Genomic DNA, 20579 nt, shown 5'->3' on the forward strand with positions numbered 1-20579 from the left:
TGTGATCACATCTGTAGTGTTTCATGGTTCCTCCTGGGCTTGTATGGATTTTCTACAGGTTCTCTAGTTTTCTTCCACTTCTAAAATTTTAGTATGCATTCTTATTTTTTAAGTATGCATATAAAATTTGTGTATATACTTAGTTTGTGTCCAACCTTTTTTTTTTTAAAGAATACTTATTTAGCATACATATTGTTTATTGGTTGTACATATTTTTACTGAGTTGTACTTTCACATTTCTTTGCTTAAAGGCTTCTATCTATCAATAAATTAGGTAAACATTGCTTAGTTAATGAATCCATATGGTAAGCTAGTTAAACTTTAGCTTGCTCCAGCTGCAGTGGTAAGTTGGCATAATGGGCCTGTGTGGGTTTCCTACAGGTTCTTCAGTTTTCTCCCACCTCTAGAAAACATGCCACTTATTGGTCAGAAGCTGCACAAATTACGAATAACCTGAAAATCTCGAACATGACACTTGTAAATAAAATATTTTTTATATGCAATTTATTAGAGCCTTAAAATAAAAAGACAGATAAATAGTGGGAAAAAAACGTAATAATTGTTGGAATTATACGAATGAATGACAATAACTTGCTAATAGTCCATCACCTAAATCTTTCTAATTGGCATGGGCCTCCAGTCATGTTACCGCTGAACTATCCTAGCACATATATAAAATATCCTTAACTTAAAATACTATAGTCATTGTACCTGTACCTGTACTGAGGATGAACGTAATATTTCTAAGTGAACCATTAGAGCACACATTCCATTTTCATCGTACTGTGGTCAGCTACAGTGTGTTGTCCATGCGCCACCTGGTGGTTATTGTGTGAAGCACAACAAATTAATTTAAATTCCTAGAACGGTGCCTGCAGTATACCGCGTGTTCACACGTGACGAATCACGTGATACCGCGTGAATTGACTAGTAACCCAGGTGTACTAAAAAAATTTTAAAATATCAGTGGGAATATACTTCAAATATATTTTTCTCATGTGAATTCATAGGGGTGCCAATAATTTTTTATTCTTAAAAACGTTTTAGGCACCCTATTTTTTTTTGTAGAAACGTTGTATAGATTTTTTATATTATGATTTCTACATTATCAACTCAGTACAAAAACCATTTTAGATTCCCAAACATTTGTTTTACAGCACAAAATTAAATGTTACAGAAAAAAATTGTAGGCCTATGTCATTGAAAGAAAGCAGCATATTACGTAAGAGACACTTTTCAGACAAAAACATCATGAAGGCTACTGGGTTTTGCTGCAAAAATAAGAAGCAAGTGCTCACTAGGTTATTTATACATTTCTATACAATTATCAATTCTATACATTTTCTATACAATCATGGTTCAGAGCCTTTATTCTTGTCCTCAGTCTTTGAGGCATTGGGCATGAAGTTCTGAGGCACTAATTATGGAAAGGGATACTGTCTAATGGGATACAACATCTCCTTAAAGAAAGATCCTGAAAGATTGAGACTATCCATCATTGGCACAGCTTTTTGCTATACTTATATAATATCATTGTGCATCTTGTACTTGGTCAAAAACATTCTATAAAAAAGATCATTCTGAAACTGTAATAGAGTATGTAAGTGGGTCCAGATTGGAGATGACTGTTATTTATAGATTAAGGAGAGAGAAGCAGTAGCTGCTGCTCACTACTGTAAGGAGAAATGTGTTGAGAGGGAGGCGCAGTGACACCCCACTCCAGCCTGCAGCTGCTACTGCATTCCAATGGGCTACTGAATTATCACAGGGAGCCTTCTCCTTTCACCCAGTTTCCCAATATTTGCCTAAATTGAACTTCTATTCCCCTGCTGTTGTATGGAGGTGGAAAATCACCTATTGTTAGCATGTTTTATGTTGGTTTGTTGCTAGCAGTCAGGTACTGTGATCATGATGATGAGGATTATCAGTGAGAATGATATTAGTGCAATAAGGATGGCAGAAGCATGGAAATGTATATATCGTTGTATTTCTTAATTAATAAGAAAATTCCAAGAAAATACTTTAATTTCATAGTTTGCATCATATTGTGTATCATTGTGTATAATTCTCAATATAAAAATCTGCTGATATAATCTATAGATTTTGATCCCATCTGCCTCAAACTGAGTTTTTGTGACTCACATAGGAGCAGATATGGAGATAGGGGCATTTTGTTTGTTTTAATGTGACTCTCTCATTCTGCAAACCAGGATTAGGATGTTGTTTAGGGAGTTGGCTGAAGAACCTATGAGCAGTAAGGATATGGGCCCCACCTACTTATGGTAACAACATCAATCGGGCATTGGCTGGTTTAACACACTCCTCTGTAAGCTTGGCAGAATAGCACATGGGCAGCATACGCACACAGTGGAAAGCCCGTATTATCAAGATTATTGACATTTTCAGTCAGTAAACATGTACACACTATGCAACACAGCCTTGAACATTAGAAATAGGGCGAGAGCTGCCCATTTGTTAATTTTCCATCCTGTTTAGTCCAGCTTGTGGTGCACTGAGATTGCTGTCGTACACCACCATGACCTTAGAAAACACTAGTGACTTTAGTTCAGTACTGAATCTAGTAAAATTGTGTAAATTTCCTAGAAACCTTTGTAATCTACCAAAAATATTTGGTGTGTTCAGTGAATAATATTCACAAATATAACTCAGTTAGCTGAGACTTTATACCATGCTTATCTAAGAAACGTTGCACTTTGTATCACCTTCCAGCCTCATCATGCTTGCTGAGCATAGTTATGGTCATAGTTTAAAGTTTAGATCAGTTTAAATCTCATTTAACATGACCATAGTTTGTGCAACCGGAAATGAACATTTTTGATGGCAACTATTCATATACTAACAATAAAATGACCCATATTGAGGGACAATGCCAAATAATTCAGTGTACTCCTTTTTAATTCTCTATGCTGACACCTAACCGGTTAAAATATTGGCAAGGCCATAGCACTGATATGTTTATCTTTCTACTCAGTGTGATTCTGTCTGCTCTGCCAAAATGATTCAGTTCAGTTAATGATCAGTCATTAACTTCTTGTTTTAGTGTCTTGGGTGCAGCTCACACATTATTGTCCACAAAGCATATGTTACTCAGGGTAGAAATGAATATTGTATATACAATCCCCTCTGAAAGTATTGGCATGGCAAGGCCAATTCTTTGTTTTTGCTATACACTGAAGACATTTGGGTTCGAGATCAATAGAGGAATTTGAAATGATAGATCAGAATTTCAGAATTTAATTTCCTGATATTTACATCTAGATGTGTTAAAGATTCAGAACATTGGACTTTTTGTTTGAATGCACACATTTTTCAAGTGATCAAAAATACTGGAACATCTGACTGACAGGTATTTATTGTTGCCCCAGTGTGCCATGTTAAATTGATTCTTTAAGCAATTAATAGCTCTGAATGTCTACTCTTTGTTTTCGCCCTGGGTTTCACCTGCGAAGACTGGATTTGTTGTTAAAAAAGGATAAGTCAACTGAGAGAACAAGAGAACTGTCTATGGAAGAAAAGCAAGCCATTTTGAAGCTGAGGGAAAATTTATCAAAAACATTGCATTGGACATAGCCAATACAATAAATTTAAATGTCCTGAAAAAGAAAGAAACCACTAGTGTACTAACAAACAGACATTGAACAGCAACAGCAGTTGATGGCAGAAATATTGCGAGAGCTGTGAAGAAAAACTCAAAAACAACAGTCAGTCATCAACAACCTCCACAGGGCAGGGGTGAAAGTAGCACAATCCACTGATTGAAGACTTTAAGAGCAGAAATATAGAGGCCATACCACAAGATGCAAACCATTCATTAGCAGTAAGCATCAAAGGCCAGATTGGAATTCACAAAGAAATACAGAGATGACCCACAAAAGTTCTGGAACCAAGATTAACTCTACCAAAGTGATGGAAAGGCCAAAGTGTGGAGAAAGAAAGGATCTGCTTATGATCCAAAACAGACAAGCTCATCGGTCAAGCACAATGGAGGTGGAGTGTCATGGATTGGGCTTGCATGGCTGCTTCTGGAACACGCTCATTAATCTTTATTGATGATGTAACTCATGATGGTAGCAGCAGAATGAAATCAGAGGTCTACAGAAACATTCTGTCTGTCAGTTTGCAGAGAAATTCATCCAATCTGATTGGGAGGAACTTCATCATGCAGCAGGACAATGACCCAAAACACACTGCCAACTCAACAAAGGACTTCATCAGGGAGAAAAGTGGAAGGTTTTAGACTGACCTTTTCAATCAACAGACCTTAACCCAATTGAGCATGCATTTCATCTCCTGTAGAGGAGACTGAAGGGAGAAACCTTCTGAAACAAACAACAACTGAAAGAAGCTGTGGTACAAGCCTGGCAAAACAACACAAAAAAGAATGCAACAGTTTGGTGATGTCAGTGGGTCACCGGCCTGATGCATTTATTGCAAACAAGGGATGTGCAACCAAACATTAAGTGTTATTTACATTAATTTACTTATTTAAGACTGTCTCTTCCTATACTTTTGCTCACCTAAAATTTGGGTTGCCTGCTACCAAAGGTGCCATTTTCATGTCTTCTCAAATTCATCTTAAACCCAAATGTCTTCAGTGTATAGCAAATACAAAAGAATTGGAATTGCTGTTCCAATACTTACTGAGTGGACTATATGAGTCTAAAGCTAAATCAAATAGTGATGTCTTATTCAAAGCAGCATAGCAGCACGGTGTCATTTTGTGCAGCTAAAGCTTTATTAGCATGGCAGGCTGACCAATAACATACAGGATTTTCATATTCTGCACTTTTCAACCAGTTGTTCACCACCAAAATAAATCTTGCTAAAGGAACAAGGAGTGTGCTAGAAGCTTTTAGAACCATTGACACATAGCCAAAACCTGGCTGTATATTTTGGGCAACCTGTAACATAATCAATGTAAAATTTACCCCTACACAGTTCAGCCTCATTTACCAACAGACATATGCATTGTATACATGCTCTTCAGGTAAAGATGAACGTGAGGGCAGCTATGGTGCTCAAGTTGGCATCATGGCTGTTTTACTGAAAATGGTGCTGGTCTTGGGCGCACAGTGGCTTAGTGGTTAGCATGTACGCCTCACACCTCCAGGGTCGGGGGTTCAATTCCTTGTGTGTGCGGAGTTTGCATGTTCTCCCTGTGCTGCGGGGGTTTCCTCCGGGTACTCCGGTTTCCTCCCCCAGTCCCAAGACATGCATGGTAGGTTGATTGGCATGTCTAAAGTGTCTGTAGTGTATGAATGGGAGTGTGAATGTGTATGTGAGTGTGCCCTGCGATGGATTGGCACCCTGTCCAGGGTGTACCCTGCCTTGTGCCCGATGCTCCCTGGGATAGGCTCCAGGTTCCCCGTGACCCTGAAAAGGATAAAGCGGTATAGAAGATGGATGGATGAATGGGTGGTAGGCATATTTTAACATAGTAGAATTGGCATTGCATGACAAATATGTTGCAAAAATTTGGCACTGAAATACCACATACTTAAGAGTGAATAAAAATCACAAATGAGCTACACTCATCATGTTATTTAAAACACTCTAAAACACTTTTGTTAGTGCACAGTCCTTGCCTGCATGCTATCAAGTCTCAAAATCTCGTTATAGCTAAATGTTACTGTGTAAGTTATCAGATAACGTGTGTGCAAACATCAAAACCTCTCATTTAATACAATGCAGTTATATTTGCTTTGTAAAAGCTTTATTACCTTTTCTCATTCTAAACTCAGTTTCTAAACTCAGTGTACAACACACTGGAGCACAGCAATGCTATTTTGAGATACTCATAGGAACCTGATCACAAGGCAAGGAGTCCAACCATATGCCGATATCCTACTGCCCTTCTTTCTACGCTCTAGTCAGACAATAAAGGGTTAACAGAATGCCTTTAAACTCTGAATCTCCTCCCTCCACAACTCCCCCTGAAACATTCAACCTCACCGATTTACATAAGGCATATGTATGTATGTGTGTGTGTGTGTGTGTGTGTGTGTGTGTGTGGCCATAAATAGGAGCATGCTTGCTTAGAGACCTATTGATATTCAGTGACCTAACTGTAGGATCTGAGATCCTAAAATCTGAAGGATATAAAGAATACTTTTCAGCTGCACTTGGAAACCTTTTAAAAGCCCCTTTTAGATATTCCTTTCTAGTTTATCGAGTTAGATTACAAACATGGATGCAATGAATGACTTCACAGATGATGATTCTTTCATGTTTACGTCAGAGTCAGTGGGAGAAGGGCATCCAGGTGAGGCTTTATCTATTACATTTTTTTTTCTACACTGTTCTGTAAAATCCCACTGTAATTTCCTAAGCTGTGTAGCCCAACACGTGCAAACAGCCCAACAGCTACTTGCTGACTCAGCGGTATATTTGCTTCAACAAGTGCTTGTTGAGAGGGTTAGGCAGTGCTTGCTAATCTCCCTCACATGACAGAAGAAAATGCAAACAAGATACAGATTAGATTGCATATGGTGTAGTAATGTACACTTGTAACTACTAATACTGACCATTTATGACACAAGTGCTTAAAAAAAGATTTGTGCAAAAGGATTGAGCATGTGGTTAGTTTCAAAAGTTGTCTCACTTGATCATGTACTTAGCTGGTATTGCATTCAGTGAATACTATGGTATACAAACACCCTACTTTTAGCAGTCAGTGCTTTTATTGCCCCCTGGGAGGAGTATCTGCACTAAATGTGCAAAAAATCACGTATCTGATATCAGGTATTTATTTGATCACATGGTTCTAAGAATTGACCTTGGTACTGACAAGGTTAATATTTTACTAAGAAAGCACTTCTGCAGTCTTGTGTGGGAATTAGCCAGACCTCCGATTTATTATCAGTAGAAGAGACTTTCTTGGCTCCCTTAATATGTGTCCAAATTGACCGAAAGCCATGGCTGGATTGCACTTACTCCACAGAATTTTAAATGTCAAATGCAAGGTCAAATATGCAATAGAGTGAGTGATGCAAATCTCTCATGAAGCCCCTGGGTCTCTTAGACAACCTTTGAAACTAAATCAGTGAAGCATGATGTGGGCTATTGATGTGGAGGGAAAAAGCAGAACATATGCATAATCTTTCTGGTTCACCCTTAAACACGCAGCATAGACATGACTCCATTGGTTTGTATTGATGTTCAGGCCTCATGAAGCTTCAGAGACTGTTTGCCCTCATTGTTTCTGATGTAATACACATAAGCTGTTGCCTCAGTGCAGAATGGGATGGAGTGCAGCTGAAAGCATTCTCCTGCTCTTATTGGGACATATTTCTGAAGCATTCTATACTCCATTTGTGTGAAGAACTCAGGAAATCTAACTTTCCAAAATAATGGCATATAAAGCACAGAATTAGGACATATAAATGGGGTACAACATCCAACTTTATATTATCTTTGAATTAAATTTAAAATCTCACTATTTTAACATGTTCAGTTAAATCTCCCTTAATATCTGATTACAGGGTCTTAATAATAGTTTGCACACATTAAATCTACTTTTCTTTTACGTATGCCTGTCCTTTAGTTACTTTGTCAAATTCAATTTTATGTTCTATTGATTCAAAGGGTTCATGTGGCAAGAACAAAACCATAGCAAGTGATACAGACTCTGGAAGAAAATCCTCACTGCTAATTCAACTTTGTTCAAAAATAGGTTTTATTTTTCTGTTCTTGCTTTCTGTAGACAAAATTTGTGACCAGATCAGTGATGCAGTCCTTGATGCACATTTGAAGCAGGACCCAGAAGCCAAAGTGGCCTGTGGTGAGTACATAAATAATAAACTTTTGGCTACTCCCTGTTACACAGAACTATTCTCTCTCAGTTCTAACAATAGTCACTAATGATTAGTCCTCTAATTTAAAACACTAACATTGGTCTTCATTCAGCTCCATGGATTTTTTTCTTAGCTGTTATTAATCATGGTATATTTTGTATATGTATATGTCTCTGATTATGTTGTCTATCTTATATATTAGAGGCTGTCTGTAAGACTGGTATGGTGCTTCTGTGTGGTGAGATCACATCCAAGGGCAGTGTGGACTACCAGAAAGTTGTGAGGGACACCATCAAACACATTGGTTATGATAACTCTGATAAAGGTAAGAATATCCTGACAAATGAAGTTTCAGTCATTTAGAAAAGTGTGTTTATGTTTTGTTTGTGTATAATTTCTATCTGATCTTAGGTTTTGACTATAAGACCTGCAATGTACTGGTGGCTCTTGAGCAGCAGTCTCCTGATATTGCACAGGGTGTACACATTGATCGGCGTGAAGAGGACATTGGAGCTGGAGACCAGGTAAAAACTAGAACTACAATAACAGCGTGAATTAGTGAATGAACTATAACTACAATGGATGATCACTCTATAACTTCTGCTTTGGCAGGGTCTGATGTTTGGTTATGCCACAGATGAGACAGAGGAATGCATGCCTCTAACCATTGTCCTTGCCCACAAACTCAATGCCAAAATGGCTGAACTGCGTCGTGATGGCACTATTCCTTGGCTCCGTCCGGATTCTAAAACACAGGTTAGAATAAAGCCTTATGGTAGATTTTTCTGCAATTGACTATTGACAGTGACCATGTGAACTATCAGCTGGTGTGGTCATCTCATCTATCTCTTAACCAATAGTTGTCATTCATAATGAGCAAGATGATAAGCATTATTTTTTTATTTAATGTGATGAAAATGACCCTGAGAAGAGGGACATTCAAGGGCCATTTGCCTCATATTTGGTGGGATGCTGCTGTCCACTCTGCATTTTCGGTGTTGCCTTTAGAGTTTACCAGCAACCCAAGCTAGGGTCCTCTATCTAAGCTAAAACTTTCTTGCTCACAGTGTTTAACCTTATTGTGCATGTCCTTCAAGTGGCTATTTTACTGCCGCTGTAGATTCTTATTTAGATTAGCAATAATGGATTGTACACCCGGAGAACTCCCTTAATGAGAAAGATATGCCGTGAATGTTCCTATAATATGCTTGGGGATCTCCATACCTGCAGGTGACTGTACATTACAAGCAGGAGAATGGAGCCATGGTTCCTGTGCGTGTGCACACTGTGGTCATTTCAGTCCAGCATGATGATTTCATCTCACTGGAGGAGCAGAAGAGGATTTTGAAGGAGAAGGTCATCAATGCTGTAGTGCCAGCTAAGTATCTCGATGACAAGACCATATACCATCTACAGCCCAGTGGCCGCTTTGTTATTGGAGGACCTCAGGTGAGTTTCTTCATGACATGTTCTTGGGTTTTTCTTCATGCCTACATTTACACAAGAATTAAATCATTAATGGCAACAGGTTTACCATTAATTTGGTTGAATCTCAGGGAGATGCTGGACTCACTGGCAGGAAGATCATTGTGGATACATATGGTGGATGGGGTGCCCATGGTGGTGGAGCTTTCTCTGGAAAGGACTACACTAAGGTGGACCGTTCTGCAGCTTATGCTGCCCGCTGGGTGGCCAAGTCTCTGGTCAAAGCTAAACTTTGCAAGAGAGTTCTTGTACAGGTGAGATAACACATTATCTTTGCAAATGTTCTCCCTGAAACACAAATACAACACAGTTCAGTAATAGAGGGCAGAGTGCATAAAACTATGGTCTTGTTTTAGGATAAAATTAAATAATAAACCAGTTATAAAACAATGATGTAAAAATATACAAATTCATTCACTTTTTGTCTTTTTGTCCAGGTGTCTTATGCTATTGGAGTGAACCACCCACTGTCTATCTCACTCTTTACCTACGGTTCATCTGAGAAGACAGAGAAAGAACTGCTTCATATTGTCAACAAAAACTTTGACCTTCGGCCGGGTGTTATCGTTAGGTAAACTGTTGTCTTCTATGTGTTACTTTCTGGCCTAAATATTTATGTTAAACATAAGTAGCAGAAAAGACAAATGAAAGAGTAAGACTTTACAGCATGATTTACACGACACTTAAAAGCATGCTATATTCACTTAATATCCCATAATAATTATAATATATTAGAAAAAATTTGAAAAGAATCACCAACACCTCTTACACATGCTAATTTCACCCTGATGCATATTTTTTTTATTCCTATAATAAAATTGTACTATAATATAAGTTAACTAGCTTGCTTGAAATAGATGTAATAAGATTAAATAACATTGCTATCCTTTACAGAACAAATTTTTATATTTAAATGTATGAAATGTTTTTTCTACCAAAGTTTGTCATAAAGGATATACAGACAGCACAAGAGGCTAGAATAAATTTTTAGCTTAAAAAAACTAAACGTATCGGTGTATTTTGGGCTAAATATACTAACTTTTAGAAGCCCCAGAGGTAGTGAAGATTCACCATGTTGTTGTGAGTTTGAATCCCAGTGATGCCACAGCCATCCATGACCAAGATTCCAAGAGAACATATTTAGCCCTGCTTTCTGCATCAGAAGAATGGCATTACTGTCTCTCCCATATCAGTTAAAGCGTTGCATCTGTCTGTGAATTCGTACATGAAAGAGAACAGGTTTATGTCGCTTCCAAGCATGTTAGGCTATAAGCAGTAATAAATTACTTCTGTTGACAGGGACCTGAAGCTGAAGAGGCCCATTTACCAGGAAACTGCCTGCTATGGTCACTTTGGCCGACCTGGATTTACCTGGGAGGTTCCCAAGACCCTTGTATTTTAAGCTGAGCAAGGCTCAGGAGACGCTTCCATGAGACAACCATGAAGATCTGTATCAGAATAACTGAGAGCAATCCTGCCTTCTCCCGTCCCTCGTTGTTTTTACTCATCACACCATCTGAATGCCAATATACTCATCTGAAACGAGGCTCAACAGTGTATGAAAATTGTCCCATGCTGTGTTTTTTTTAATTTATTTTTTTAGAAGGAGCTGTCAAAAGTTTGTGGACACCTGACCATCACACCCATCTGTGCTTTTTGATCATCCCATTCCTGATTTAGTCCCCCTTTGCATTTGTAATAACATCCACTCTTCTGGGAAGGCTTTCTACTAGATCAATGGTCTTCAATCTTATCAGCAAAGGGCTGGTGTGGCTGCAGAATTTCATACTAGCCAAATGGGATGTACACTTGATAGTTGAACAAGGTGAACTGATTAAACAAGGGGAATCAGGTGTGGCTCCTACTTGGTTGGAATGAAAGCAGGCAGCCGCACCGGCCCTTTGTGGATAAGACTGAAGACCCCTGCACTAGATTTTGGAGCATGGCTGTGGGGATTTGCCCATTTAGACACAAGAACATTAGTGAAGTCAGGCACTGATGTTGGGTGAGGAGGCCTGAGGTACAGTCAGCATTCCAAATCATCATCAAGGTGATCATCATCAATGGGGTTTTCGTTTGCAGGCCACTCGAGATCTTCCAGTCCACTCTTGGCAAACCTTGTCTTCGTGGACTTCATTTCACTGTACAGGGGCATTGTCATGCTGGAACAGGTTTGGGCCCCTTAGTCCCCTATACATCCTATATAATTGTGTGTTTCTAACATTGTGGTAACAGTTTGGGCAAGACCAATATATGGGTGTGATGGTAAGGTGTCCACAAACATTTTTGCCATATAGTGTATTTTCCGATTTTCCATATCTGTAGAAAATGAGGCATTTTTGCTCAACCTTGTCTTATTTTAACATGCAAAGTTAACACTGTTGTAAAAAGCATTGGCAAGAAATTCCACAACAACTGCTGCCTTTGAAACAAACCGACCACATGGAAATTTATACTGCTCAGGGACTGATTGCAGTAACAGCTCTAATTCAGAGCCATTCATATCTTAATTGTAAGTGCAATATATAAGTTGTAAGTGCAGTCGTTTCCTATCAGTTAAGTCTTAAGTACCACAGCAGCTTAAACTGAGTGCTAGATAAGACTTACAGTCAATACTTTTTAGAATCCTTGTGGGAAACACACAAATTACCACTATTTTCATTATGGTATCATATACATAATATTGTACAGTGCTGTGAAAAATGATTTGCTTGCCTGAGTGAAAATGTACTTGCCGCCGTAGTTACTAATTCCCCAAATCTATGAAACTGCATTCATAATGGGGTTCAGCTGGACTAGACACAACCAGGCCTGATTACTGCAAACCCTGTTCAATCAAATCAACACTTAGATAACACAATAGAACTTTTTCAACAACATGAAGTAAAGAAGAAATTCCAGAAATGATGAGGAAGAAGGTGATTGAAATACATCAGTCTGGAAAGGATTACAAAGCTATTTCAAAGGCTCTAGGACGCCAAAGGACCACAGTGAGAGCCATTATCTCTAAATAAAACTGCACAGTAGTGAACCTTCCCAGAAGTGGTCGACCTTCCAAAATTCCTCCAAGAGCACAACAATGACTCATCCAGCAAGTCACAAAAGAGCCAAGGACAACATCAAAGGAACTACAGGCCTCTCTTGCATCAATAAAGTTCACTGTTCATGACTGCACTATCAGAAAGACACTGGGCAAAAATGGCATCCATGGAAGAGTGGCAAGATGAAAACCACTGCTAACCCAGAAGAACATTAAGGCTTGACTGAATTTTGCAAAAACACACCTTGATGTCCTTTTGGGAGAATATTCTGTGGAGCTGTTTGGAAAACAGGGGTTCCGTTACATCTGGCATAAACCAAACACAGAATTCCACAAAAAGAACATCATACCTACAGTCAAGCATGGTGGTGGATGTGTGTGATGGTGTGGGGATGCTTTTCTGCTTCAGGGACTGGGCAACTTGCAATAATTGATGGAAACATGGATTCTGCTCTCTACCAGAAAATCCTAAAGGAGAATCTCCGGTCTTCCATCCGTAAATTGAAACTCAAGCGCAACTGGTTTATGCAGTGACACAATGATCCAAAGCATAGGAGTAAGTCCTAGTCCTAGAAGTAACTGAAACATTGATTTCCAGTTATTGGAAGCATTTGGATTTTTTTTTTTTTTGCTTCAATAAAAAATTAATTCATAAATAAAACCTGTATTGTACTATTTAAACTATTTAATGAGATATACACAAAAACAGATGAAATCAGAATACTTTTTCATAGCACTGTATATGACTATCTAGTTGAAGTGCAGTTGTCTTGTCCTTATCATCTCCACAAAAAAAATCTGCTGCTTTTCATGGAGAAATTCATAGTTTATTGACTGAAAATCATTATTGTCTTATGCATTAATAGGACCTGCAATGCAAAAAAATTATCAATCAAATAATGCTGCTCACTATAATGCAGGTCACAACAAAGGGTGCAACTATACCGTTTTTCTTTTCTTACTATACTGGGTGTTTGTACTATACTTCAGTTGCAATACATACTGTATGCAATTTCAATATGGTATTCTGTCCAAGTTGTGCAGCTCCATTTTAAAACCTGATACTTTTTACTTTTTTGTTGGTTTGTAGTGAAGCATGGGTATGAATTGGTGGACCATTATAATATTTAAAGTAAAATAAGTTTGGTGTGAGACTGTTATCAATGTCAAAACATTACAGGCATCATATGGCTTAAGAAATTAACTTTGTGCCTTATTTCATATGATAAAATAAGTTTTAAATGTTTGTTGTTTTTTTTAAATACCAGAGTATGGCACAAAAAATATATCAGTGTCTGCCTGTTTACAGATTCACTGTGGTATAAAGTAAGAACATTATGCAACAACAGCTAGTGTATTAGTGTGTCTGTGTAATCAGCTAAACTCCAAATCATGCTGTATGACTGAGGTGTACTAATCCTCCTTTCTATATGTCCAAGATACTGCTTTTTATAGCCAGCACTACAAGTCCTGCCTGTTCTTATCAGACCAGTTCTGTTCAATTGTGACCTGTCTTTGTCATACGTGATTTGATCTGTGTAAATAATTGTGAAAAATTATTATTAAAAAAGTGGAACAGTCATTTAACCAGAACCTCTATTATGCACAGGTTATTGCATCACAGCTATTCCATACAAAAATGTATATCTGGTGGATTTCTCATGCAGAAATACCTAAATTTAGGCACAAGTGCACCAAATATACACTGGAGTCCAAAAGTCTGAGACTGCTAGTGAAAATGCTTCTATTTTGCATTCTTTTCATTACAAATAATATTCAAATTACATCTTTATACTAGAATATTTACATGAATTTCAGATTTTCTCAGTATTGGTATGTCCTTCCTTCACTTTACTGACTGCATGCAATTGAGCTAGCATGGACTCCACAAGTTTGTGTAAAACCTGATGATCCACGATCGATCAAATTCATCGGCGTGTCGTCTGAACACATGCTTCAATGCAAGTGATGGGGCTCAAATAATCTGAAATTTTGTGCAAAGGTGTTAACATGGTCAATATCACAAATTTGCCTACATTTAAATAGTGACCTAGCCATAGTGCAGAATATTTCCAAAATTCTAAAACTTTAATATCCAGTTTTAAATGGGGAAACCCCCCCAAAACAGATTTTCAGTGTGCGCTCAGACTTTTGGAGCCCACTGTACTGTATATTTACAGCATTAAATGTGGTCAAGCCACAAATGCACTAAATTCTACACAATACACAGAGCCAGACCTATTTTACAGCCATACCAAAATGCTACTACATGAAATTACATATACCATCTACATCACGGCTTTAAGATAGATGATACAACCCAAGAAGTCGTCCCATTTAGTATTGTAGACAACACAGAAGCCTTGGTCAGCAGCTTTATTTATATTTGCTTTATTTTTTCTCAGCTTAAGGCAAATATACAGTACAATAAAACATGTCTTCGATTTATCCCAAAACCCTTTCAGTCTTTGGTGTAATAAAAAGGCACAAGAAGGTGCCCTTTGACAGCCAGCATATCAGTTATTTTACCCAATATATGTTTTCTGCCATGTGTGTTTGCACATGTGTACTGAGGTTGTATATTTGTACTTGCTGTCTGTGTTATTGGATTTTGAATGTGTTATCACTCTTTGCTCAGCAAAAAAAGTTCTGTGACTGGGTTGAAGCAATAACTCAGAAAGTGAGTGGATCAAGTTAAGCAACAGACAGCCATGTCCTCAGAAAGTCATTATTGGCAAAGCAAGGTAAAGGATCCTCCTGATTTTCTCCCTGTATTGGACAGAGTAATGCTAAGCAATAATATGTTAGCAGTCCTGCACGTTTAAAGCCATGAACAGGGAAATAGTTACATGGCACATACAGACCATAAACGTGTAAATATCTTTGCAAATCAGATGTAATACTTACAGTCCACTTGTAACATGACAAATATGCTTCAAGTGTATGCCAGTTTTACTGTAAAACGTTCACTCATTAATTAATACTTAATCAATTGAACTTTATTAAAAGTACAGACTCCAAGTGGGTGTAACAGATTTTCCTGAGGATTTGACTAAACTAAAAACAAGCACAACAGGAAACATTGATTTAAAATTTAGACTTGCCTTTAGTTGATAAAGACATAAGGAGCAAAGTATACATATTCTATGAATGTAACTAGAGAATGGGTAACAGGATTTGTGTTTATGCGCACTTAAATCAACATCCAACATAAAAAGGAACAGTGTGTAATAGAGTATTTCTATCGAAAAAATGACTTTTTGTGTAACAGACTTGCAGTCCTGCTGCAAGTCACACTATCACAACAGATGACATTTTTCTGACACCTGTATGCACAGATGATCATAGACACAAGATTAAGTCCAAATAAGCTGACAATTAAAGCCACAATTAACCAAACATAAAGTGTGGAAATCAAACAAAAATATGGCAGACTGATGAAGCACAAATCTTTAACGATTAAAGTAATGTATACGAAAAAGGATCTGGTGTATCTGGTAAGTGGAATCTGTAGTGTTCCTCTTAAACTGGAAATTGTTCAGAACCAAACTGGCAGGAAAATGTAAACAGGCCTTCAATCAGATCAAATACCAATCAGTCCACACCTCTCAATATACTGGCCTCAGGCACAGAGATGAGCAAGAATATAATCACATTTACAAACCAACAAGTCAAATATACAGCAAATATGGGAATGCTCTGCATTACTATAAAGTTAACTCTTGCTGGCCTTATTGGCATTCCTTTGACAACATTTATAGTACAAAACAAAGTACACTTTTGAAACCTTGGACTGTGTATGATAGTATGATAAACAACACAGAATTAGAGATTATTAGTGGTGTCCATTAGACAGCTTTGCTTGGCCCCGTTTCATAAGGCACAACGGTAACGAGAGTCAGCCTGAACAGAATATGCAATAAGCAAAAAGCAAAAAGCACCTCTGTTTGAGTATATCAAACATAACCTAAAGGCATAGATATAGGCAATTTGGTTGAATATAAAAGGCAAAAATAAACTCTATAGTTAAACATTTCTGGTTTTGTCATGAAACAGCTAGAATTGGCACAGAATTGTCTCAGTGCTCAGCTGAGCTGGCAGGAATGTGTTACTGACTGCTATCTCTGTTACATTAGAACAGACTGTATCTTTACAATTCCAATGCCATGAACATTCACAAAGCCAACAACACATACCACAGCAGTCCATATAGTCCATATAACACTGCTTCTTTAAGCATCACAGACACTTTGTTTACAGAGAGTCACACTGAAGATGGACAATTATTTGGTCTCAACATTGTGCAAAAATGTGTGCAAAGTCCTTTGGCAAAGGTTAGCTCAGATTAACAACAGAAGTAGGCCAGATCTCCTCAGCTGAACTAGTGTTTTCTTCTGCACCCTACTGTACATGTATGTGTAAAGAAACAGGAAAAGAGAGAGAGTAGCATGGGCAGGCCTGTGCTAACTCTCCCTCCATGAGGTTAAAGCATGGACATGTTCTCAGGCTGGTGCTGACTAGTTCCACTGAGAGACTCCATTTTGTGATCTTGGCTGTTGCTACTTAAAGCTCCTCCTCTGGCCAAGACCATCATGGTGTTGCTGGAGATATTGGCAAACTCAAAGGCAAATGTGCCATAAAACAGCATGATGATGACACAGAAGACCCACTCAAAGATGGCTGAGGCGTGCTGCAGGACAAAACTCTCCTGGACGAAAAAAACTCCACCTTGGGATCAACTGAGTTAAGGAATTCTCACAATGGCAAGCAATCACACACACCTTAAATAATGCATAATAATAATGTGTCATTATTAGAATCTCTTTACCAATACTTATACACTGACTGTCCACGTTATTAGCAACACCTGCACATTCATGCAAGTTATCTAATCAACCAATCATGTGGCAGCACTGCAATGCAAAAATCATACAAACACAGGCCAAGAACTTCAGTTAATGTTCACATCAAACATCAGAACAAAGAAAAAGTTTGACATCTTGTTGATAAGAGAGGTCTGAGGAAAATGGTCAGATTTGTTCGAGCTGCCAGGAAGGATATAGTAACTCAAATAATCACTCTTTACATCCGCTGTGAGCAGAAACTCATGTCAGCATGCATGAAACATGAAACCTTGAGGTGGATAGGCTACAACAGCAGAAGACCACATTGGGTTTCACTCCTGTCAGCCAAGAAAATTAATCTGTGGTCAGTTAGATTAGAAGATTAGAAGAAGAAGAAAAATCACCTGGTCTTTATGCAGGCTTCAACTGTCCAGTTTTGGTGAGTCTGTGCCCATGAGAGCCTCAGATTCCTGTTCCTTGGCTGACAGGTGTGGAAGCTAATGTGGCCTTCGGTTGTTGTAGCCCATCCTTCTCAAGGCTTGATGTTTTGTGCATGCTGATGCTTTTCTGCTCACCATGGTTGTAAAGACTGAATATTTGAGTTACTATAGACTTCCTGGCAGCTCAGATCAGTCTGGTCATTCTCCTCTGATCTCTCTTATCGACCAGGTGCTTCAGCCTGCAGACTCTCCGCACACAGGATGTGTTTCGTTTTTTGCACAATTCTGTGTAAACTCAAGAGACTACTGTGTGTTAAAAATCCCAGGAGATCAGCAGTTTCTGAAATACTCAAACCAGCCCATCTGGCACTAATAAACATGCCACGGTTAAAGTCACAAATGTGTAAGAGATCACATTTTTTCCCTATTCTGATGTCTGGTGTGACATTAACTGATTTTTATGTATCGTGCTGCTGCTACATGAATAGCTGACTGGATAACTGGATAAATGAGCAGGTGTACAAGTTTGTGGACACCTGACAATCACACCCATATGCAGGACTTCCCCACACTGCTTCCACAAATTTGAAAGCACACAATTATATAGGATGTCTTTGTATGCCGTAGCATTACAATTTCCCTTCACTGTAATCAAGGGGCCAAACCTCTTCCAATATGACAGTACCGCTGAGTCATGACCACAAGCCCACTGAACACTTTTGGGATGAATTGGAACGGCAACTGTGCCCCAGGCCTCCTCACCCAACATCAGTGCCTGAACTCACTAATGCTCTTGTGGCTGAATGAGCACAAATCCCCACAGTCACATTTCAAAATCTAGTGAAAAGCCTTCCCAGAAGAGTGGAGGCTGTTATAGCAACTTTGTAATTTCAATGTGAGTATGATAGTCAGGTGTCCACAAAACTTTGGCCATATAGTGTACTATGTTAGTTTTATAGTTATACAGACATTTCTGTCACAGAGAAGGATACTGAGCACCAAGGCTATGAAGGCCAGCAGGGTCATGATGAGACGCAAATGACCCATAATGTACTCACCCTGAGTCTTGGCCAGTTTATAAGTGAGTGCAGACTGCACACTCACAAACAGCACGCTGGTGGGAAAGGCCACACCGGCCCCAACGTAGTGCAACACCTTTGCATTATCTACCTGGAACACACAAGATAATACATTTCATAATTTTACTTTGAAAATAAAAATCCAAATAATGAGCCAAATCACAATAAAGTTACAGCACAAAAAAATAGAGACACATACATGTGATGGCCATTAGCCTACAGCAATGTTACAGTTCCTATCTGTGCATACAGTATACGTAAAAACATAAAACTCAGAACTAAACAGACTGAGCCAATGTCAGATTCTCCAGTAAGGCATCACAGTACTTTGACAGCACTCGTATAATGCTTCTCACTCTGTCCTTTTATTTGTAGCCACACCATAGACTTCACAGGCTAACAAAACAAAATAAAACAAAAAACCCACTAATTGCTTCAGTTGCAAACAAGTACTTTTGTTCTAAAAGCCTGGTCCATGTACAAATCAGATACCCAACCAATGTTGACAAATACAATATCTAGAGTTATAAGTACATCCAAAGCTGAGTGCATGTACACTAGGAATTGTACTTCAGTCACTTACCTGTCAGTCATGTCTGTATTTAGCAGTACTGAACAAACAACTTTAAACAGCTTAGTTAAACTACAGAATTCATAGAAATTTAGATAAATTTAACCTGCTTTGCTACAAGATACATTGTAAGAGTCCCTTATCTACATTACTTTGTAACACTTACTTTTCCAGCCTTTTGCTGCCTCGTCCCAACTTTTTTGAGACGTGTTGCGACCATCAAATTCAAAACTACCTTATTTTTTTCTTTAAATGGTACATTTCCTCAGTTTAAACATTTGATATGTTTTCTATGTTCTATTGTGAATAATATATGGGTTTATGAGATTTGCAAATCACTGCATTCTGTTTTTATTCACATTTTACACAGTGTCCCAACTTTTTCGGAACTGGGGGTTGTAGTTCTAAGCAAAAAAGCACAAAAAACTCCGCAGACTGCATCGCAAATTTTGAAAGGGGGGGGGGGCACAGCAAAATCACACATTTTGGCTGCAACAATCACAAAAAAAAACTCTGCAAATCTGATGAAGTGATTGTCACTGGAGTCAGCTCAGTAAAAGAGAAAAGTGTCAAATGGTCAAATTACTCCAAAAAATAATTACAAATCAACCCACAGCTTTACCATAACACCATAACACTTGTGTGTGTATTTGTACAAGTGCGTTGATGAGAAACATAATGCTATATTTTTTAAAACACAGATAAACACACTGCATACTATTAAAGTCAAATAAAGTCTCTCATACATTTGCATTCATCTCACACAATCCACAAAATATCATTTCAAGTCCAGGTTTTCTTTTCTTTTTTCCTGCTGTCAGGGTTCAAGAATGTGGCCTTTCTAGCAACATGTAGTCATGCTTCCAACCAACAAAAAACGCTTAACTGATTGAAAATGTGTAACATACATTAAGAAAATAAAAATGGTGTACCATTGAGAGAACAGCTTACCTACTTACAAAGCTACTTAATCTAAAATGTGGGGATGCCCTCTATCTCACTACTAGGAAATGGTGAAACTTTAAACTACTTGAATTGATGCTCCTGCTCAACAGTGCTGTACAGTTCTTTATATAAGCTACATCCATTCATCACAATATGGCCACCCCCACTCACACAACACACACGAAAAGTAGAACCTTATTAGTATTTCCCACCCAAGTGTGTGTGTCATGACAGCATCAAACACGCTGAGGGGTTGAACACTTCCTCTAGGTTAGCATTCAGGGATTATTTTGGTTCTGTGGTTAATATTATTGTGGTTCTGAGGCAGACGGTTGAACCAGCTGTTAGAAATAAGCTTTAG

At 38.3% G+C, this 20579-nt stretch overlaps 2 protein-coding genes across 4 annotated transcripts in view; one reads left to right on the forward strand and one right to left on the reverse strand.

The window, feature by feature from the left end:
- Positions 1-5371: 5371 nt before the first annotated feature.
- Positions 5372-13921, forward strand: mat1a (methionine adenosyltransferase I, alpha). Of its 2 annotated transcripts, XM_053621022.1 has the most exons (9): positions 5372-6283; positions 7724-7801; positions 8017-8139; positions 8226-8338; positions 8427-8570; positions 9045-9263; positions 9371-9553; positions 9737-9870; positions 10599-13921. In XM_053621022.1, exons 1-9 carry the CDS (start codon positions 6208-6210, stop codon positions 10699-10701), a joined length of 1173 nt encoding a protein of 390 aa, XP_053476997.1. In that variant the 5' UTR covers positions 5372-6207; the 3' UTR covers positions 10702-13921. The 2 variants fall into 2 exon arrangements, with proteins under 2 accessions (XP_053476997.1, XP_053476998.1); XM_053621023.1 differs by lacking the exon at positions 10599-13921 and having other exon boundaries at positions 9737-10077.
- A 99-nt stretch (positions 13922-14020) lies between these two features.
- Positions 14021-20579, reverse strand: part of zgc:154058 (Transmembrane protein 150A-like) — a 31223-nt gene continuing 24664 nt past the window's right edge. For both annotated transcript variants that reach the window (XM_053621025.1, XM_053621024.1), the window contains 2 exons: positions 18616-18793; positions 14021-17067 (listed from right to left, as the gene is read on the reverse strand). In XM_053621025.1, coding sequence (XP_053477000.1) covers positions 16823-17067; positions 18616-18793 — 423 coding nt within the window. In that variant the 3' untranslated portion in view covers positions 14021-16822. The remainder of the gene's footprint in view (positions 17068-18615; positions 18794-20579) is intronic.

The sequence above is a fragment of the Ictalurus furcatus genome, chromosome 3, assembly GCF_023375685.1.
Source record: "Ictalurus furcatus strain D&B chromosome 3, Billie_1.0, whole genome shotgun sequence".
Lineage (NCBI taxonomy): Eukaryota > Metazoa > Chordata > Actinopteri > Siluriformes > Ictaluridae > Ictalurus > Ictalurus furcatus.